Source organism: Schistocerca piceifrons, chromosome 2 (assembly GCF_021461385.2).
Source record: "Schistocerca piceifrons isolate TAMUIC-IGC-003096 chromosome 2, iqSchPice1.1, whole genome shotgun sequence".
Lineage (NCBI taxonomy): Eukaryota > Metazoa > Arthropoda > Insecta > Orthoptera > Acrididae > Schistocerca > Schistocerca piceifrons.
Genome location: NC_060139.1, coordinates 41,261,902 through 41,283,378, shown reverse-complemented (window position 1 = coordinate 41,283,378; position 21,477 = coordinate 41,261,902). Strand labels below are relative to the sequence as shown.

The following is a 21,477-nucleotide window of genomic DNA, read 5'->3' as shown; positions in this document are numbered from 1 at the left end:
TATACAGTCACTAATTATGAAATTAAGGTAAAATCAAAATAATTGTTGAAATCAGATTGTGAATTAATTTTCATACGTAAAACCAAAGATGATAAATATAATATGTTATTTTACATTATAAGTTATAACGTGTACAAATGTAACAACAGTTAGTTTAGATGAAATTGTTTTTAATTGTGTGTGTGAAATCTTATGGGACTTAACTGCTAAGGTCATCAGTCTGTTTTTAATTGTAAGCTACATTTTGTAATAAATTAATGATGGTAAGAATTGTTAAATTTGTATATAAAGCAATGTAGTGAGGTTGCGAGAAGGTCAGTCAGTCAATGTTTACCTCAGGAGTCTGTACAGTTTGATTGTAAACTAATGTCAATAAGTAGTTTTGTCAAGCTTGAAACTTTAGTAATGCTCTTATCAATCATCAATGAACCAGGCAAATACAAATTTAAGTTAAGTGCTAATGATCCGAAGAGATTGTTACACCACCAAGGCCTTCACAGACAAAAACTATCACCCATCCTAGTCTGCTAACAGATCTCCCATGCCATTTCCCCTCACATCCCGCAATCATCCCACCGCCCCAAGCACCAGCTACAAAGGAATGTCCCTTCATCACCCAGTACTACTCTGGACTGGAACAACTTAACCACATCCTTTGCCAGGGCTTAGTTACCTATCATCATGCCATGAAATGAGTGGCATCCTACCTGAGATAGTTTCAATCCCTAATTAAGTAGCGTTCTGTCAGCCACCCAACCCCCACTACACTCTAGTCCATCCCTACACCACTCCCAATCCCAATGCCTTACCACAAGGATTACTTCACTGTGGAAGACCCATGTGCAATACCTGCCCAAACCACCCACCCAGCATTTCATATTACAGTCCTGTCAGAGATTTATCCTGCGCCATCATGGGTTGGGCCACCTGTGAAAGCAGCCTTGTCATTTACCATTTCTGCTGCAATCATTGCACACATTGTTATATTGGTATGACTACCAACCAGCTGTCCACCAGGATCAATGACCACATCCAAACTGTGGCCAAGAGCAAAGTAGGCCATCTTGTGGCTCGACATGAAGCTGTACCTAACATACTCGATTTCAATGGCTCCTTCACTACCTAAACCATCTGTATACTTCCCTCCACCACCAGCTATTCTGAATGTGCGGATATGAGTTATGTTTACTACACATTCTCCACTCCCATGATTATCCCGGCTTCAACCTACAGTAACAGATTGTCCCCACACCCTCAACCCAACAATTTGTACCCTCTGTCCTACCATTTCCTCTCCATTATCATCTCCCATCCTGTTTATTTGCCACCCACTGCCAATATATCTCCTGTCTTTTCCTGCTCGTCTTCTTGTTTTCTCCTTTTCTTCCCTGCCTCACAAACACCTGAGGCTGTATCTGTGGGCATTCTAATCCCTGTCACTCTACCAGACAGCATTTGTCTCTCTCCCCAACCATAGAGTACTGTCCCTTCCCATTCTCTTCCCCCTCCAGATTGCTGCTTGCATTCCACATGATACTTGCATTCTCGCCTGGAAAGCTGGAGCTTGTGGACATGTGTGCCTGAGGTGTGCTTGCCTGTGTGTATGAACCGTGTGTGCCTCTCTTTTACTGATGATGGCTGTTCCCGGAAGCTTCATGTAAGTGTCCTTTCAATTGTGTGTGTCTGCAAACCTAACATGTCATCTTTATGGCAAGTAGTCATCTGACTTTTCCTTTATTGTTGATAATTCTACCTGGTGTTTCCATTGTTTCATTTTGACAAAAAATGTGTTTAAAATTCATAAGTGGTGATTTTCCTTGGTTTGCTCTGAGTGTTTACAGTGTGAAACAACTGAACTATTGTATACAGTAAAGTCTAGAGATGAAACAATAAAACTGGATCTCTCAGAAAGGAGATTAAATCCTTGAAAAAATCAAATTATCAGCTAGCAAGAGACTCAGCATACTGTGTATGTGGAAATTCATTGCCAAGTGCTACAGAAAATTGTGAATATTAGCATGCACAAATTGCAGCAGAAAAGATGCAGAGAACGTATCACTTGGAAAATCCATAAATAAATGTAGCTGGGGAAGAGTGACAAAAAAGCAAAAGGAAAAACATGGAATTGATTTGTCTGACAAGATAACAGAAATAAATTTCTTGATATTGGTAACTCAATATTGAAAATGTGGTGGTTCCAAATGGTGATAATTTTGTTCACCCTGGCATGTGATCACAGCAAATGTGCAGACATTTTCAAAATATTGTTAACACAAAACATGCCAACTACAAAAATATAAATGATCCTGAGATAAAGTTCAAAGATTAGATTAGATTCACTTTTCATTCCATAGACCCAGAAAATGAGATGATTCTTGCGGGTGTTGACCATGTTTGAAAGTTAAACATAAAACGTTTGAATATAATACTTATTATCCTAATCATTTGTCGGGAAATTGTTGAAACAGGTGATTACAATGTGGTAAACTGGAAGAGCTAATATTCACAGAATCAGAGTGAACCATTGGTATGCACTATTAATAAAATTATCATACACAAAATACCTGATCTTGACTTTTGTGACCAAGTGCTGTCAAAACAGAAATCTAGCAGATTTTACTTAAGTGGCTTAACAGTCTCTGTTAAACTATTCAGCTATAGAGTAGGAGTTGCCTATCAAAAAAGTCTTTCATACTCTATTTAAACCATGATTTAAAATTCATTTTGGGACAAATTCTATTCATAGCAGCAGCCAGGAATAAATTGTAAACAAAGCACAAAATTTAATTTTCTCAACTAAAGTATGTTCACAGGCTCAAGACTGGTTAATTAGTACACTTTTATACAGAAAATAAGAGAGTAATGCTTACACAAACCAAATAAACAGTAACATTGGGCAACAGAGTGACAAGCTAGGGGCAATGTTACTTTAATAAAACAAACTTCTGAGCAAAAAATGTCTGGGGAGGGATGGCATGCACCTAAATAGACTAGGTACAATGGCTTTTAGTAAACTGCTTGTGGATAGTTGTAAAAGAAAACTTTGAAATAAGGGAAACTGATAGGGTCTGAAGGGACTGATATACATAAAATGTCCTCTGAAAATGAAATACATGAATATGTTTGAAATGATAGAGACATCAAACTCATTCAAAAGGACAACTGAACAAGGAGGAGAGAAAGTGCTGAATGTAGTAAAAATAAACTAACAATCATACAATAAAGTATTCAGTGTCTAAAAAACAAACAATTAGAGGTTGAACTAGAGGCCATAGAAGGCTATGTTGCTTGTATCACTGAACATTAGTGCAAAGAATCAGAAATTAATCATGTAATCTTAATGTCTTACAAATTGTGCATGTATTAGAACATGTATAAAGTGTGGAGACTGTATCTATGTGAAAAAAAAACTATCCGTGTAATGTTAGAAGAGATCTATGTGCAGTTAGTGAAGAAAAGCATTTTGAGTTAACTGCAGTGGAATTAAGGGACCAATACAAATGTAAATAAAGTAATTACTTATGTTTATGCTGATAATCTAGTGGAGACACTAATATAATGCCGTTTATAGGTCACATCGATCATACAAATTACAATCTTTGGAATATTAACTGCTCTGATGAGCTACCATGTATAATTGTCTGCCTTTGTACTTCATGTGTATCAGTCTTTATGGTAAAATATATGTGTATACAGAAAACTTGAGAACTGTTTATTATGTACATTATGATTTGTATTCAGAATCCCATATTGGTGCCCCGGACAAAAAAGTTCTACATCTTCCGTGACTTCCACACCGGTCATATAGATTCAACAGGTTTCACGTCTGACACCAAGGGTACACCACCGAACATTCTTTATGAAGATTTGGAGGCCCAGCTCTTGCAACCAGGCCAACACAACCTTCTGCCGTCGGTTATTTCTCAGCTAAAGGACAATGATCTATGATCTCCGACGAAGATAACCTCTACTTTAGCAACTCCATAATGACCGAGTGTTATGCAGTTACCTCAAACAATGGACTCAGGCTTTATTTTGCTGGATTATGCACAACAACAAGTGAAAAGTGAAGTGGATGATCTGCTAAATAGTGTGACGATCGATCACTCATATGAAGTTCAAAGGGACTGAAATTTGCACACATGCTTTGATCCTCTACGTGCCGCAATGTCAGTTACAGTAGTGCCATGTGCAACACCACCATTTGTGCAAAATGCACATGCAGTCAACTATTACCAAGTTATGCCAGCATCACCTTCCTCACAAATCAGTAACAGACATTTTTATGTATCCAGTTCGCCACAACAAACCACTGGATCGGTGGCCTAGTTTCGCAACCATGTGGGTACAATAGCAGCCAACATAGCCTCTTCACCCAGCAACGTTGTACTACAACAGTGTGACTGCCAACAGGTTGTCCTACCATGAAGCGTGCGTGGCCAGTGTGTGCGGAAAACTCTCGTTGTTGCCATTTTAAGCTCCAGGCCATCTCCCCCCCTAGCTCCCCACCCCCCACCCAGTGGGGGGGGCTCCATTCCGATCATACAACCACTCACTCCTTCCGCAGTACTGTCTGCATCTGCCACGCTGACCTTCCACATAATTTCCGAGTTGGACAATCTCAGTGCTATTTCTGCAATTTACAGTCCAGTTTACGGGTCCTCATTACTCACCGCTCACACGATCACTCCCACGGTACTGACAGTATATATTAGCTGTAAATTGTCTAGGGTAATCTATTTGTTAAGGCGATTAATGCACTGTGTACCTAAAAATTATGTTAGAGTATCTTACTACTCATTTTTCCAAAGCATCATATCCTATGGCATTATTTTATGGGGAAACTCCACTTGTGTGCATGATATACTACTGCTGCAAAAGAAAGCTATTAGGATAATTACAGGCTCACCATACAAGGCTCATTGTAAACCTTTGTTTACTCAACAAAAAATCATGACAGTAATAAACCTATATATTTATTATGTTTTAATCTACACAGAAAAGAACTTACCTAAAGTAAAACGCAGGGCAAATATACATTGTTACAGCACTATGACAAACAGCTCTATCTATATGCCCTACCACAGACTGTCAAAATCAGTCAACAGTTATGAACTTATGGGCCACAAATTATTTAACAAACTTCCAAAAGGTATACAAAATTTACCAGAGCAACAATACAAACAAACACTTTATGACTGGTTAGTTGTAAACCCATTCTACAATGTAAAGGATTTCATGACCTGTGATATTAAACTGTAAAGTTTTTAGCAATTCTGTCCTTCTATAGCATGTACTGTACTGTATTGTATTATATGTATGACTTTGTCTATTGCTGTAATGGCTTAAAGACAATAAAATTATTATTATTATTATTATTATTATTATTATTATTATTAGTGCCTGCCGCATCTTGTTTTCGGGCATCTTCAGAGCCTTCCAAGACACGCCGAAGCCACCTTTATCTCGCATACCCAAGCTACCTCCCCTATACGAGAACAATCCAGTTTCATGGCTTGCACTGGTGGAGCACCTCTTCGAGCTGCATCAAGTGACTGATGACAACTCCAAGTTCCTATGTTCGGTCACACACCCTCACGACCACTTGGATTTAATTTGTGATCTACTTATGCCTCCACTGCCACTGAAGTATGAATTCACCAAGAAAATAATATTGGACCGATCTGCCTGCTCACCACAGGTATTGATAATCAAGATTCAGTCAAGGAGCACCTGGGGGACCGCACTCCGTAACAACTTTGGCGCTGCCTCAGGTTACTCGTGAGTGAACACACAACGCTGAACATCACTCAGTGGGCGCTATGGTCTGTCAAGTTACCTACAGATATACCTACTGCCGTACTCTTTCGAGTCTAACGGTTCTTGCCTATGCATCACAGATCAGCTGTATGTGCTCCTGCGCCAGAAACACCCAGCTCATCCCCCATCCCTGTGTGACACTACACCTCCTATTTACCGGCTGTCTGCAGGCAGGGGTAGGGCCTGTTCTGCTTCAACACCTTCTTCGCCATCAGGCAGTACTCGTTTGCTCTCTCCTCTTTCTGAGCACCAAGACTTGACCACGCTCCATACGTCCTGGTCTACATCTCAGAACAGAGCAATGAGGACAGGTCTCTCCTGCTATCACAGTCACCACAACTGCCACATCCGACTCATCCATACTGTTGGTACCACAAGATTTTTGGGGCTGAGGCCAAGAAGTGCAGGTTACCTTGCCAACACCAAAATGACAACCGCAAGAACTAAGTGATACCGAGTCTTGCGGGGAATTTCACAGGCATCCCCTAGCATTGCACTCTGTCCACTCATCCCCTCAGCCAAGCAGTAGTTTATACATGACAGACGTTTCATCGCAGTTTGTCTATCTAATTGACCTAATTGAAACTGACGCTAATGTGTCTATCATACCTCAATCGTTGGCTCCTACCGACTTGTCGCCGACGAGTTGTCAACACATCAACTTTACAAACTGTCGGTTCTGTGAAAGTGATGGTGCATCTATCCCCTTCTCTGCATTTCCCGTGGACCTCGTACACCGCCGACATTTACAAACCTATTCTAGGTATGGATATTTTGTTCCATTACAAGCTTTCCCCGAATGTAGTCCAGTGTTCAGTGTTACAACACCTCTCTAACACTCAGATACCATGCTTCAGCACGCATACTCCTTTTACCATTTCTGCCACAACATGGGATTTAGTTCACGAGTGTTCTGCCCTCGTGGGCAACATTGTGACCTGCAATCACTAACCTACTTTCAGAGTACGACTCAGCAGTGCACCTCCACTGGGAGAATGACGAGCTGAAACAACACATTGCTCACACTTCAAACAAGCTCGCAGCAGCCCGCACCTCGCTGTTGAAACTGCAATCTGCAGTTCCTTCACCGGATCGAACTTCATCACTAAGCATCAGTTCGAACACCCATCAGGTTAGTTCAAAAACATTCAAAGCATGTGACAATTCGCGTTCAGTGACTTCCGTGCTGCCCAATCACGCACTACGCGCAGTGCCTTGAGTTTCAAACAGTGTCTCCAATAACAGTCACTTACGCAGCACAACCATGCCTACTACGCAGGCAGCTGCCCCACTTATTGATAAACATTCCCCCTCTTCCATGCACCAGCCGAGCAACTCGATGGCCATCACTGTCCCTTGCATGACGCCAGTGCCTCTCTCACCCTCGCCGGTTACCCAAGGGTTGGTTGGTTGGTTGGTTGTTTGAGATTTAAGGGACCAAACAGTAAGGTCATCAGTCCCTTGTTTCAAATAGGCTCCATTCCGCTAATGGGACATCTCAGTAAAGTCAGAACAATAAAATGGAAAAAGGGAAAACATAAAAGGGCAGTCACGTTGTCATTGGTAAAAAAAAACAAAATGAGGGAAGTCGGCAAGAGAACGAACCCAACACTATGCTGAAGCAGCATAGGCAAGACCACCTGTGACTTAAAAGGTCCAACTGCTATAATGTAGAAAGTACATATGGGAATAGAAAGACTAACAAAGCCTTAAAAAAAAGGATAAAAACAGAGTCAAAGGGGAAGAAAAGAGGATTCCGGTCAGGGAGGTGAATCGGCAATCTCCGAACACTGCCTACAGTGGGAGACACCCAAACACTCACTGCCCTGGCCCAACACCAGAGAGAGATTGAAAACCTTAAAACTGAAAATAAAAACCACTCTCCCGGAGGAAACCGAGAACCAGAGAGACCATCCGGGAATCGTCAGCCAACATCAAAGGTAAAGTGGGGGTGAGTCTGTACTTAGCACGCAGAGCCAAAAGAAAGGGGCATTCAACGGTTACCCAAGGGAAAGTTAACAACAGACAGTCGTTACTCGCCCCATTCCGCTCCATGCTGCGCGTGCAGCTGACCTCTACAAACAAGCGCACGCTGTGCTCACATAATAGGCATGTGACTTTCACGCTGCCTTTTCCCACTCATGCTAATGGCTATGCCTCATCGCACCACACTCATCCCAAAACTCCATGTCAGAATGTTACTCAACATCATGTGCAGTTCTCAGTCTCTCCCATCACTGACGGAATGACACACAAGATAATTACCAATGCCAGTCCTCCTATTAGACACAAGGTTAGACGCCTCAACCCCATTAAGTTGCATGTGGCCTGGCAGCAAATTAGCAAACTTCTGGAGGCAGGCAATCTACAGCCATCAGATAGTAATTGGTCTTTTCACCTTGTCACCAAACACAATGGTTCTTTTCGAATGTGTGGTGATTACAGACGTTTAAATGCTTGCACTGTCATGGACAATTACCCCGTGCCAAACATAAACAATTTCACTCATATGTTATTGGTCACCATAATACTCAGTGTGACTGACTGCGAACATGCCTATTACCAGATTCCCATAGCACTGGAAGGCATTCCAAAGACTGCAATCATCACAACACTCGGTTTGTTTCAGTACAACTTCATGCCATTCGTTTAAAGAATGTGGCACAAATGTGGCAATGTTTCATTGACTCAATCTTACAACAAATCGAGTTCTGCTTCAAATACCTGGATGACATACTCATTTTCAGCTAATCGACTGAAGGCCACGAAGATCATTTATCTCAGATCCTCCAAACTTTGGCATCTAACAGTGTCAAGGTCAACAAAGGAAAATTCCAACTGTGTCAGTCTTCTGTGACAGTTCTGGGTTACACTGTCTCCGCAGATGGAATATAGCCTCACAAATCCTGTGTGCAAGCTATCACGTCATTGCCACCCCCAGCCACGTACAAAGAACTCAGACTTTCCAAGGTACTGTAAATTACTACCACCATCATCTACCTTCTGCCGCCGACGTGCAGGCCTCGCTGACAGACTCGCTCTCTCGCAAGCAAACTTTGTGTGTTAAACCAGTCCATTGGACTGAACCCATGCTAGAGGCTTTCAGTGCTCTTAAAATAGCTTTAGCTCATGCAGTCATACTCGTTCACCCTGATCCATCTGCCACTTTGTTCATCACTACGGATGCCAGTGGCATTGTGGTTGGGGCAGTATTACAACAGAGCAAAGGTGACACAGTTTCACCACTTCATTTCTTCTCCAAAAAACTGTCTACAGCACAGAAGAAATATACTGCTTTTGATAGAGAGCTTCTGGCGGTGCACGAGGCCGTCAAACATTTCCGCATTGACATGAGGCCCTTCCTTTCTTCATTCTTACTAATCACAAACTGCTGGCGGATGCCTTCTGCAACCTGCCAGAGGATTCTCCACCCCCCCCCCCCCCCCACCCCCTGACGTTTCCGCCACTTTCACTTGGTCTCTCAATTTACTATGGAAGTATGCTACATCAAAGGCATGGAGAACATCCCCACTGATTTTCTCTTGCGGGTCAACGCCGTTCCAAGTATCGTCGATTTATCCAACCTCGCCACTCTACAGGCTTCAGACGAGGACACTCAGGTTTTGCTCATGCACCTGCAGTCTTTGCTCGTGTTTACCAAGGCTACGTTCCCTGACATTTCAGATGAAGTGTGGTGCAACTCTTCTATGGGCATTCTGTGGCCTTTGCTCCCGCCCAAGCTGCGCTGAGAGGTTTTCGATGCCTTGCATAATCTCACCCACCCCAGCATCTGAGCCACCACTCACCTCATCACCGAGCATTTTGTGTGGGAAGATGTGAAACAGGAGTGTCAAACATGGACACGCAGCTGCATTCTCTGTCAATGAAACAAAATAGGACATCACACCTCTCCACCACTCGGCAAGTTTGACATCCCTAAGTGACGTTTCCGTCATGTATGTATCGACCTTATGGGTCCCCTGCCTTTGTCAGAAGGCCACAGGTATATCCTGTCCACAATAGACCAAATGTTTCATTGGGTGGAAGCCATCCCCTTACCCATCATCACAGCAGAAACTGCGACCAAAGGATTCGTTTCTTCTTGGATCACTAGGTTCGGCTGTCTGTCCACCATCACAACCGACCAGGGTCGACAGTTTGAACCTGCACTTTTTACAATTGTCTGTAAACTTCGTGGTATTAAAAAGATCCATATGACAGCCTACCACCTGCAAAGTAATGGGTGGAATGATGGAACCGCACCCTTAAAACTGCACTCAGGTGCCACGACCATCTCTGGTCCGAGGCACTTCCTTGGGTGTTGCTGGGCCTACATTCTACCTTTAAACCAGATTTACATGGGACGATTTCTGAATACGTTTTCGGCGAAAACCCGGTTTTACCTGGGGAACTAATTCTCCCCCAAGATCCCGGGGATTCCCCCTCCTTCCCAGACTTTACCAGAATGATGCATGCACACTTTAGAAACAGACAGCTACACCCACCTGTCAGTCATTCCCCACCTGACACTTATGTGCCAACCGCACTCAGCTCTTGCTCACACATCATGCTCAGGGATGACTCTGTCAGACAATCCTTACAACCCCCTTACCTCAGCCCCTTTTAAGTACTCTGGAAGGGTGAGATGACGTTCGACACTATGACAGAAGATTGCCTGCAAACCATTTCTCTACACAGGCTTACGGCTGCCTTTGTAGACTCCAACAGCCCTCTGCCATCCCAGTCAGACTGCACGCCGACTCGATGGAGTCGGAGCTTCCAGTCATGTGCCTGGTGCCTCACACCACTCACGCTGACTCTGACACCAACACGACCACCCCTCAGGTCTCATAGCCCATACTCCATACTGCGATTTGGGGGGCTGTGTGGCATCAATAGGTCACATCCACCACACAAATTGCAATCTTTGGAATATTAACTGCTCTGACGAGCCGCCATGTTTAATTCAGTCTGCCTTTGTACTTCGTGCAGTGTTCGTGTGTATCAGTCTGTGTGGTAAAAAATATGTGTATATAGAAACCTTGGGAACTGTTTATTACATATATTATGATCCATATCCAGAAACCCATAATATCTTTTTGTATAAACTAAATCAGGTTCTTGATATAATATCCACTGCAAAGGGCAACTTCCTGATATGTGGAGACTTAAATATAAATATAAATCTGATGCAACCTGTAACATTTTCTTAAGCATCACTCAAAGTTTCAATTTAGTGCAACAAGATTACCAGACCAGTCAGCAACAGCTATTGATGATGTGTTGACAAATTCAGGTAAAGTAAACTGTAGTGTGGATGTAGTAGATCTAGGATTACCTGACCATTCCAGTCACATTGTAAGTAGTAAAGTAGCTGCAGGAAAAACAAAGAAAATGCATGTATGCAGATGGATATTCTATAAACCAAAAAGTCATGAGTTTATCAAACAAACAGAAGAGCAAACACGGGAAGCAGTATGCACAGAAGCAGATGCAAATCAAAATTTAAAAAATTCGTGACTCTGTTCGAACAAAAATTTGAAGAGATTTTTCTTAAAATATTATTTCCATTGTCTACAGTGGAACAAAACAAATGGATGACAATAAGCATCAAAGAAATTGTCTCAAACACTAAGTACCTCAGTCTATTAAAGACAGCCCATGTAATCCACTCTTCTATACTTTTATTAATGATATAGGCAAATATACAGGGAAATGCTGCTTGCAGCAAAGATAGCTCATAATTCGAAATGGATACTTGTGCTGAAAACAAAAACAAAGCAGTATGGAAGTCTGTGAAGCAGGAAGCAGGTACCAGAAATTTGAATAAATCAAATGTAAAAATCAAGGACAAATGCACTCTATTAAAAGATTCAAACGATTTGGCATACTATGTACATAAACACTATATGACAACAAAAATAATGCATTTTTGACAATATAATGCAACTGTGGTAAACAACAACATTAACAGTCTAGGAAGAAAATTGCAGGAAGAAATTCAAACAGCCACTTATGTCACAAAGCTAAACAGATATGAACTGCATTCGATGGTATTACTGCCCACAATGAAGGAGGAAGTCTACAGAGCAATTCACAAATGGAGAAACAAAATTTCTGTGGGTTAGGGTGAAGTACCAACTTGTCTAATTAAGAACTGTATCGAGAACCTAACATCACTATTATTTGACATTATAAACAGATCATTTAACAACAGGGTTGCTTTTCTTACTACTTATAATATGCTAAATTACTGCCTCTCCTCAAAAAAGATGACACTGAAAATATAGAAAATTATATGCCACTCATTACTTTCTGGCTTTGAAAAAATAATAGAAACTAAGATAAAAGATAGACTTATGAACTATTTAAATAAATATGACCTCCTTTCCACTGAGCAGTTTGGTTTCCGATCAGGAAAAGTTACTGAATCAACACCAGCTTATGTAGCAAAAAATATACAAAAGGTATATACTTCTAACTAACATAAGCATTGAAACAGTTGGGCACAAAAAATTGTTAAATAATCTAGATGGACTGTGAATAAGGGGGGGGGGGGGGGGTGAAAAAAGTGATTCCAGTCATTCCTATAAAACAGAGTGCAGTCAAGTGAAATTAGATATGTATTAAGTAGCTCCAAATATATTGAAAAAAACATACTTACAATCCTAAATACATAAAAACACGGGTACTGCATGGTATGTGTTAGGTTCAGTTCTGTTTCTTATTACATAAATGATTTCTCACAAAATATCAAGTATGGTCAAACAATTTTGTTTGTAGATGACTAATGTACTGATCACTGGTAGATTACTAGGAGCACTAAGAGAGAAAACTGAAGACACACTTAGCAACATATATGAATGTGTAATAAACAATAAAGTCACCCTTAATATACAGAAAAAAAGCGCTACAAACTTCTAACAAATAGCCAGACTACAACCACCTAATATTAAATAATGAAGTTACACGATGTGTGGAAGGCACAAAACTTCTGAGAATATATGTTGACTGTCAGTTAAGGTGGGCAGAACATGTGAAAATGCTGAGTAATAGAATCTCTACAGCATGCTGTGCTATCTGAATTATTACATCAGTATGTAATATTTCATGTACCAGATCAGAGTATTTTGCTTGTATTCATTCTGTTATTAGCTATAGCATCATTTTTGGGGAGCAAATAAGAAAAATATATTGAAGCTGTATTCAGCCTGCAAAAAAGAGCACTAATGACAAAGAGTAGAAACATGGCTCACTGCCTCAAACTTTTTAAATGCTTGAAATATTGAGGATACTTTGTGAACACATTTTTGACAGTGTTATGTATGTCAAAAAATATTGACCACTATGTTAAAAATTGCTTAGTACATGATTATAAAACCAGAAACTGCTACAATTTGTTTCTGGACATATAAAACTAAAATTAAAACTCAGCAGAGGTAATTGTACAATGTCATTATATTATATAATAAATTACCACAACATATAAAAGACATAGATACTGTATACCCCATCAAAACAAAACAAACATTATTCACAAAATAAAAGTTTTTACAGGGTAATGGAGTGCCTAAATTAAAACATAAAACACGTTACTTGCTATAAGAAGTACTGTTTATAATGTGTATTTGCTCACCGAACAGCAAGCTACAAAGCTCATTAATGCATCAGCATCAATGATGACACATCAGGAGGGTAGCAAGTTGCATATCTACAATTCGGTCTGCTTTCATAGTTTACTTCTTCAATTAGTCTTGTCAGGATGGTTAGGATGTGTGTATGACGTGTGTGGGTGAAGGAGCAGCTACCTGCAGTTTGTAGACAGCTGAATGTGCTTTTGGCCATGTTCAGTCAATTTTAGGCTGCTGCCTCAAGGTGTAGCATGGAGAATCTAGCTCATTACATAGAACACCGTAGGTGCCACTTATTTTGACCACAAGCTTTGCTTGCAAGGCACTTCCTAGTGCACCCAACGTTGGGTCTGCCCTCACAGCAGTTTGAGTGGCGGGTGGTAACACATCCATAATGCATGAGGAGCACCAGTGTGAAGACTGGCTGCCTCATCCTGTCTATTCTCTCTGTGAGTGGGCAGGTGGCCACTACATCAGTCCTTCAGAAGGGTGCAAGCAGGCACTCGAGGGGGAAGGGTTTACTAGTTATTGAACTCCAATGTTAGGTGCATTATGGAGAACTTAAGGCAGATAGTGTTCAGGACTGGAAGAAACCCAATGTACACTCCGCATGTCTGCTGGGGGACCTCATCTGAGATGTGGAGGGGGGTTCACTGCGGCTATTGAGCATGCAGAGTACAATCGTCTGCACGTTGTGCCTCACATCAAAACCAATGATGCCTGTTGTGTGGGTTCTGAGATCATCCTCAGTTCATACAGGCAGCTGGTGGAAGTGGTGTAGACCTTTGGCCCAATGTGTGGGGTGCAGGTAGAGCTTACAATTTGCACATTGTTCCTAGAGTTGATCGGGAATGTTTGATTTGGACCACAAGAAAGGTCTCAGCCAAAGGCTTCATTAATTCTGTGATGCCTTGGCTTCACATTCCTAGACCTGCATTATCATGTGGTTATTTGTACGACTTCCCTTGATAGGTCAGGAGTGTGCTGCACAAAGAAGCAGCTACTCGGGTAGCAGAGTACATGTGGAGTGCACATGAGGCTTTTTTTTTAGGCTAGACGGTAGTTTGAAATGCTCTGATGAACACTCCCCAATCACTAAACAGCAAGGTGATCCTGACAGCATTCACAATAAAAGCCATTTGACTGTCAAAATTATATCATAAACTGCTGAAGTATTTGTAATAAAGTTCCTGAATTTACTGGTCTCCATGAAAGCTCTGAGGCTCATATTATTCTTGGGACCAAGAGCTGGTTCAAAACCTGAAGTGGAGAGCTGAGATATTCAGAGAGTCATGGAAAGTATATAGCAAAGACAGACCAGAGGCCATAGCCTCCTATGGCCTCTAATCTATCTTTGTGGTATTGCAGTTGACAAAAGTATTGTCTGGTATCATTTAAGAGGTATAGGTGAAAGCAACTTAATTGTTAAATGCCACCTGATTCTCCTGTGACAGTTCTAGTCATTCAAAGGAAGTCCATGGTCAGTAATGCGTAAATACCCAAATCATGGAATGCTAGTTGGAGGCAGTTTTAACTTACCGAGTATATACTGGGATGTCCATGGATTCATTGCAGGGGGTATAGACAGACAGTCATTCAAAATACTTTTGAACTAGTTTTATGAAAACTACTATTGAGCAGTTAACTCAGGAGTCACACACAAAGGAACTATCTTAGACCTTATAGATACAATCATGCTGGATGTAAACAACAGTGTCCTACAGAAATTAGGATTAGCAATCATAATGTCATTATAAGGAGAGTTTTTCTACCAGATAGAGCACACAAACAGTTGTTAGCATCTCATGTAGACAGTGAACTGACATCACTTAGTTCCAGTAAGATGGATGTAGAGGAATTATGAGCAAAGTTTAAGTAGACTGGAATTCATAGTCTGGAAAGTTATGTGACTAGTAAGTGGATAACGGATGTGATTTGGAAGATGCTGAGGAAGCAGAAGAGAATGCACAACTGACAAGCAATGGTTAGTACAGATTCATGTGTCTGTCAAAAGAACTATGTGCAAAGCATATGACTACCAGCATCACACCTTAGCAGAAGATGTGGCAGAGAAACTGAGAAAATTCTGGTCCTGTATAAGATTGCTAAGCAGGTCTAATGCTTCCATTCAGATCCTTGTTGATAAGTCTGTCATGGCGGTTGCAGACAGCAAAACAAAAGCCAAAGTTTTAAATTTCAGATTCAAGAAACTGTTCACACAGCAGAATCGTACAAACATACTGTCACTAACCATCAGACAGACTCCCATATGGATAACACAGTAATGAGCATCCCTGGCACAGAGAAACAACTGAAATATTTGAAAGCAAATAGGTCACTAGGTCTGGATGGAATCCATGTTCCATTTTACAAAGGGTACTCTATAGCACTGGCCCCTTGCAGTCCTGCATTTATCATGAATCTCTCATGCAGCACAAAGTCCAAAGTGACTGGAGAAAAGCACAGATGACTCCAGTATGTAAGAAAGGTAAAAGAATGGACTCACAAAATTACAGACCAATATCCCCAACATTGGTCTGCTGCAGAATCCTTCAAGATATTCTCAGTTCAGATATAATAAACTTTCTTGGGACTCATAACCTTATGTCCATGAACCAACATGGTTTCAGAAAGCATCACTCATACAAATCTTAGCTCTCCCTTTTCTCACACGATACACAGTGAACAATGGCTGAGGAGCAACAGGCAGATTCCATGTTTCTAGATTTCTGGAAAGCATTTGACATGGTGTCCCATTGCAGGCTGCTAATGAAGGTATGATCATATTGGTTAAGTTCACAGATATGCAAGTGGCTCAAAGATTTCTTAACAATAGAACCCAGTATATGGCCATCAATAAATAGTGTTCATCAGATGCAAGGATATTGTTAGTAGTACCTCAGGAAAGTGTGACAGGAGCACTTTTGTTCCCCATACACATAAATTATTAATGATATGCTGGACAGGATGGGCAGCTATCTCGATTCTTTGTTGATGATGTTGTAGTTTACAGTAAGGCGTCAAAATTGAGTTGCTGTAGGAAGATACAAGATGATTTAGACAATATTTCTAGTTGGTGCAATGAATGGCAGCTTGATTAATGTGGAAAAATGTAAGTTAATGCAGATGGATAGGAAGAATAAACCTGTAATGTTCGGATGTGGTATTACTAGTGTCTTGCTTGACACAGTCAAATCATTGAAATATCTGGTGTAACATTGCAGATCAATATGAAAGGGAACAAGCATGTAAGGACTGTGGTGGGAAAGGTGATTGACTGACCAGTTTATTAGGGGAATTTTAGGAAATAGCGGTTAACCTGTCCAGGAGACCGCATATAGGATGTTGGTGCTAGCTACGCCTGAGTACTGCTCAAGTGTTTGGGATCTGTACCAAGTCAGATTGAAGGAAGACATTGAAGTAGTTCAGAGGCAGGCTGCTAGATTTGTTACTGGTAGGTCTGATGAAAAAGAATGTTAAGGAGCTGCTTTGGGAACTCAAATTGGAATATCAGGAGCGAAGTCAACATTCTTTTTGAGAAAATTTAGAGCACTGGCATTTGACACTGACTGCAAAATGATTTTACTGCCACCAATGCACATTGCATGTATGTACCATGAAAGTTAGATATGAGGAATTAGTGCCCATATGAAAGTGTATAGATAGTTGTTTTTTCTCTTGCTCTATTTGTGAGTGGAGCAGGAAAGGAAATGACTTGTAAAGATACAAGGTACCCACCACCATGAGCTGTACTGTGGCTTGCAGAGTATCTCTGTAACTGTAGATAGAAGTAATAATTAGGCTAAAACTATGAAAAAGAAATGTAATTACATTTTAAAAAAATTGATTGCCATTTACTGCATCAGAAATAAATTTTAAGCCATATTGATTTCAAATGCATGTAATGTAAGTTGTTTCTTAGATAGATAGATAGAACCATCAGTCAGTCAGTCCATAAGTCAACTGCAACAACTGATAATTCAAAAACCTTAAGAAAAATTGAACTTACTCTTTTCACTAATACGCCTCCTCATTTGCTGACTTGAAGTGTTACCAAATTGTGTAGAGGGAGACTGGAACTGTGAGCCAAGGCTGCTGTTTGGTGGTTTGGTTGTTGATTCAGGTATTCCATTTTGTTTTATTTCAGGCTTTCTGTAGGAATAAAAAATCCAACTTAATATATGAAAATGGGACACAGATGTAAATTGTATTCCATCACTGATTTTCAAATATCATATTGCTTTCCTTGATTTCAAATATTTCTATGCATTATATCTATTATTGTTATGGCAACTGTACTATTCAGACACTCATTCATTCCTTCATTATGCTCTCACAATCACATAATCAGGGTATAAACAAATGTAGTGAAGCAGCCATTATGAAATGAATTACTAACTGCTATCAACTATTTATGTGAGCTAAATTTAACACAGTGAAACTAAGAAGAAAGTTTAACTCTGAAAAGGGTTGCAGTTTCCTTACTTACACTATATAAAATTGATGATCTATTTCTAGCTTGTTGCAAAGAAGACCACATTGTTCTTCCTTGTAGAACAACAGTTATATTTGTACACTTATTATTATTCTCACTACATGTTTTGGAGAACTGTATCTTTGTCATCAGATCTTGTGGTGCTGGGTCACCATATTTTATGTTTGTCCATTGTGAGATTGGTTTTATTCCTGTAAAGCATTTTGTCAATATTCTCCTTTGGCTCCTGCAGTGAATCTGAATTATAACCATATTTACCTATGCAAATATGCCATTGGTAGCAGCACCTCCACCAAATTTGGCTGAGAATTTGGTGGTGGAGCCAGTATATTACAAGTAATGTGACCCACAAAGGATTTACAGTTGAAACACTTTGCTTGCACTTCAGTTGCTGAATGAACTACTGTTTACGGCCAGATCAAGTGTAGTCTAATATAATTTATGCACCAATAAACAGCTAGTCACGTACTACACTCAGTTGATGTCCTATAATGTGACTGAGTGCAATAACCTAGCACTTAAGTGATTAAACACAATTATTAACATGTAGCAAGTAAATTATTGACACAGTTATCAAGTAAAGTTCACAAATCACTGTCCTTGAAATCTAACAGTCAACTCAATTCGTTGGTTAATGTTTAAAGGGGCAAAACTATGAAGTCATCAGTCCCGCTTACCGAGAACAGAAAAGACAACACTACAAATCATTGAAAGGACTAGTGCGTGAAACAAAAGGAAAGAAAATCACCAGGTTTATCAGAGGTTAACAAAGGCTAAGGAAAAAACAAAGAAGAAGAAAAGAGGGAAAGGAGGGAAGGCTGGTGAGATGCCCAATCCAGAGAGCAGCCAGAGGCCCTGAAAGGCAGAAACTGCAAGAACATGTGAGAAAGAGAAGAAAAGTGAAGAACAGATAGGGCAAAGTCTGGAGGAGTCCACCAAGCACAGACAGCCATTGCCCAGTCAGAGCAGTGGAGGCAACAGGGTGCCTTTCAACCTTTCAATGGGCTGACAAAGCTGACACCATCCCTTAGAGAACATGATAAAAACCTTTATCACGAAGAAACTGTAAAATCAGGTCATCCACTGAATCATCATCTGCCAACACCACTGTAGTGACTGTGGAGAATTAAGAGTCCACTGCAGGCTGAATAAGTTAGGATAGTCCAAAGAATTCCAAATCCTTAGAATTTGGTGGCATGATACTGATTGAAGGTTTGGTGCCAGAATACGAATCTCAAGAGGCGGCCTGCCAATGAATTCATTCTCTGGGATCTCAACATGACTTGAGGGTCCAGACAAAGCCCATCATGCATCTGCACTGTCCGATGGTGAAAAGGGAATCCTGGATCATCAGGACCAAGAGATAATAAGGAAAACACTGATAAACAGCTTGTAAACTGCTCAAGGAGTCGCTACAGACGGGGAAGGATTCACCAGTGCAGGAATTAATAGGCTCAAAAGCATGAGAGATGGCTACCAACTCTGCAGTGGAAACACTGCAGCCATCCAGCAAGGAGTAGTATTCATTACATCGCACATGATTGTAAGCAAAGCAGCGATTGGTATAAAATGCTAAAAACCAAATAAAAACAATCTTGATGGCATCTTCAGATTTTTTATTTGTTAACAACCATATTCAGCCCTTTCCTCAGACAATCTTCACACTTTTCCCCACTGCCATTCAGTAATAATACATATACAGTATACAGCGTTGAAAATAGAGCTAAACAATGTTTAACATGTAAGCTACAATGATTAAGAAGTAATATGTTACACCCATTATGGCTACTGCTGGTGGCAGATGGAACTAGATCAATATTAGTGAGGAGGTCACTGCTGAATAAGACTGTTTCTGTCGAAATTATATACTGTAAGCTCTGCCCATTGCCTGTAGTATTACATTATTGACAACCCATCATGCATGAGGTATGCTATATGGATTGGTATAGTTGAATTTGTAAGAAAAATAAATATAAAAATGACATAATTTAATTTCACAATTCTAATTGTGTCATAATTAATTTAATTAAAAGAAACAGAATGACAGGCATGCTGTAAGTTTTATTGCACGCAGGCTGCCCCCTGTGGGCATTTATATGTACTCGCTAGAGCAGAGACAGCTATATTTGGCCACTATAGCAATGGCTTGCCAATATTGATAATTGCACAGTGGCAAGGCTCACCACAGATACCATGGTAATGGATGGGGTGGCTTGGAAGTTGATCTTTGCACTGCAGTTTTGCTTGATGATGGTAATGGAGACTGACTGCCACAATATGACCTCCAGTGGTCAGAATAAACCACTTACATGATAGCTTGCATGGATTGAACATTACTGTCAAATATCCTAGTCATAAAATTGAACAATACTGTCTTCAGAATCTATTTAGTATTAATGAAATATTCCTATGATGATGTAATGCTGTAGGCAATGGGTGGCCTTTTAAAGGCAAACACACTAATCTGCCTTTAGAAGTCCTGTGTGTTATGTTGGAATTCATGATATGCTTTACATATGAGATGTGGCCATGACAGATGTGATGATGTGGCATGAACTCTATTAACCCTGATCTGTGAAGATGATCTGTGACTGAAACTGGTTGATATCTGGCCTTTATACATTACTTGACAGGTTTTAATAGCCATCTTCCAAAATGTTTAAAAGATCAAAAGTATAGTTCCACCAGTAGACATATGTGAAAGCAAAAGGGACAGACTACGTAGCTTTGAGAGCTAACAGATTCTTCATTGAGCAGGAGGGAGGTATAAACTGGGTAAGGTGGCTCACTCAGAACCTGTAAGTGAGAGTTTGTAATGGAACACCCTTTTCTAACATAACAACTTGTATTGAGGAAGAGCGTTGTGTCTGACTCATTAATCGCCTCTATGTGTTGTATGGTTTTTTTAGAAAACAATGCCAGAGTGGTGTACAAAAACTACTGCGGACCATGCCACATCATCTTAAATAAATATTAATTGTGACCATTCAGCCATTTGTAACAGTGAAGCAGAAAAGTATGTAAGCAAACCTTTTATCTGGCACTGGCAATAGATTTATAAAGGAATCTATTTTACAAGTATCCTGGTTCAAGTAAGTTATTTTTGTAAGATTGATAATAATGAAATTGATCTGTTATTAGAGGTGATTTGGTTATATCCATTTTCATATATGACATCAAATTCTTCATGATCATGTCTACTGGTACTGGAAAAAGGCCTTGTCTCATGAAATTATAATAAATATGTCTGAAGAACAGTGCTGTATAGTTAGCATAAGATTATCATTCTCTTCTAGGTAACATGAGTAGAACTAGGAGACTTATGACTCACCAGTGTAAGTGTTTGGATTTTTTTTTCTTGGGGGGAGGGGCAGCTATTTCTTTTGAGAAAATAGTTCTTGGTTGTGTAATCTGTGCCCATTTGTTAAAATCTAATACATCTGTACTTGACTGATTATAAGTAGATGAAAAGTTTGCTGTCACTGTGAAGAAGTCACCACTGAGTTTAGTGATCAATTGTTTCAGTCTGTC

General features: G+C 40.3%; 1 protein-coding gene across 1 annotated transcript in view; it reads right to left on the bottom strand.

The window, feature by feature from the left end:
- LOC124776800 (serine protease snake-like) overlaps nt 1-21,477 on the bottom strand; it is a 388,660-nt gene that overhangs the window by 261,449 nt on the left and 105,734 nt on the right. The window contains exon 3 of the mRNA XM_047251945.1: nt 17,461-17,603. Within this exon, the coding sequence (XP_047107901.1) occupies nt 17,461-17,603 (143 nt within the window). The remainder of the gene's footprint in view (nt 1-17,460; nt 17,604-21,477) is intronic.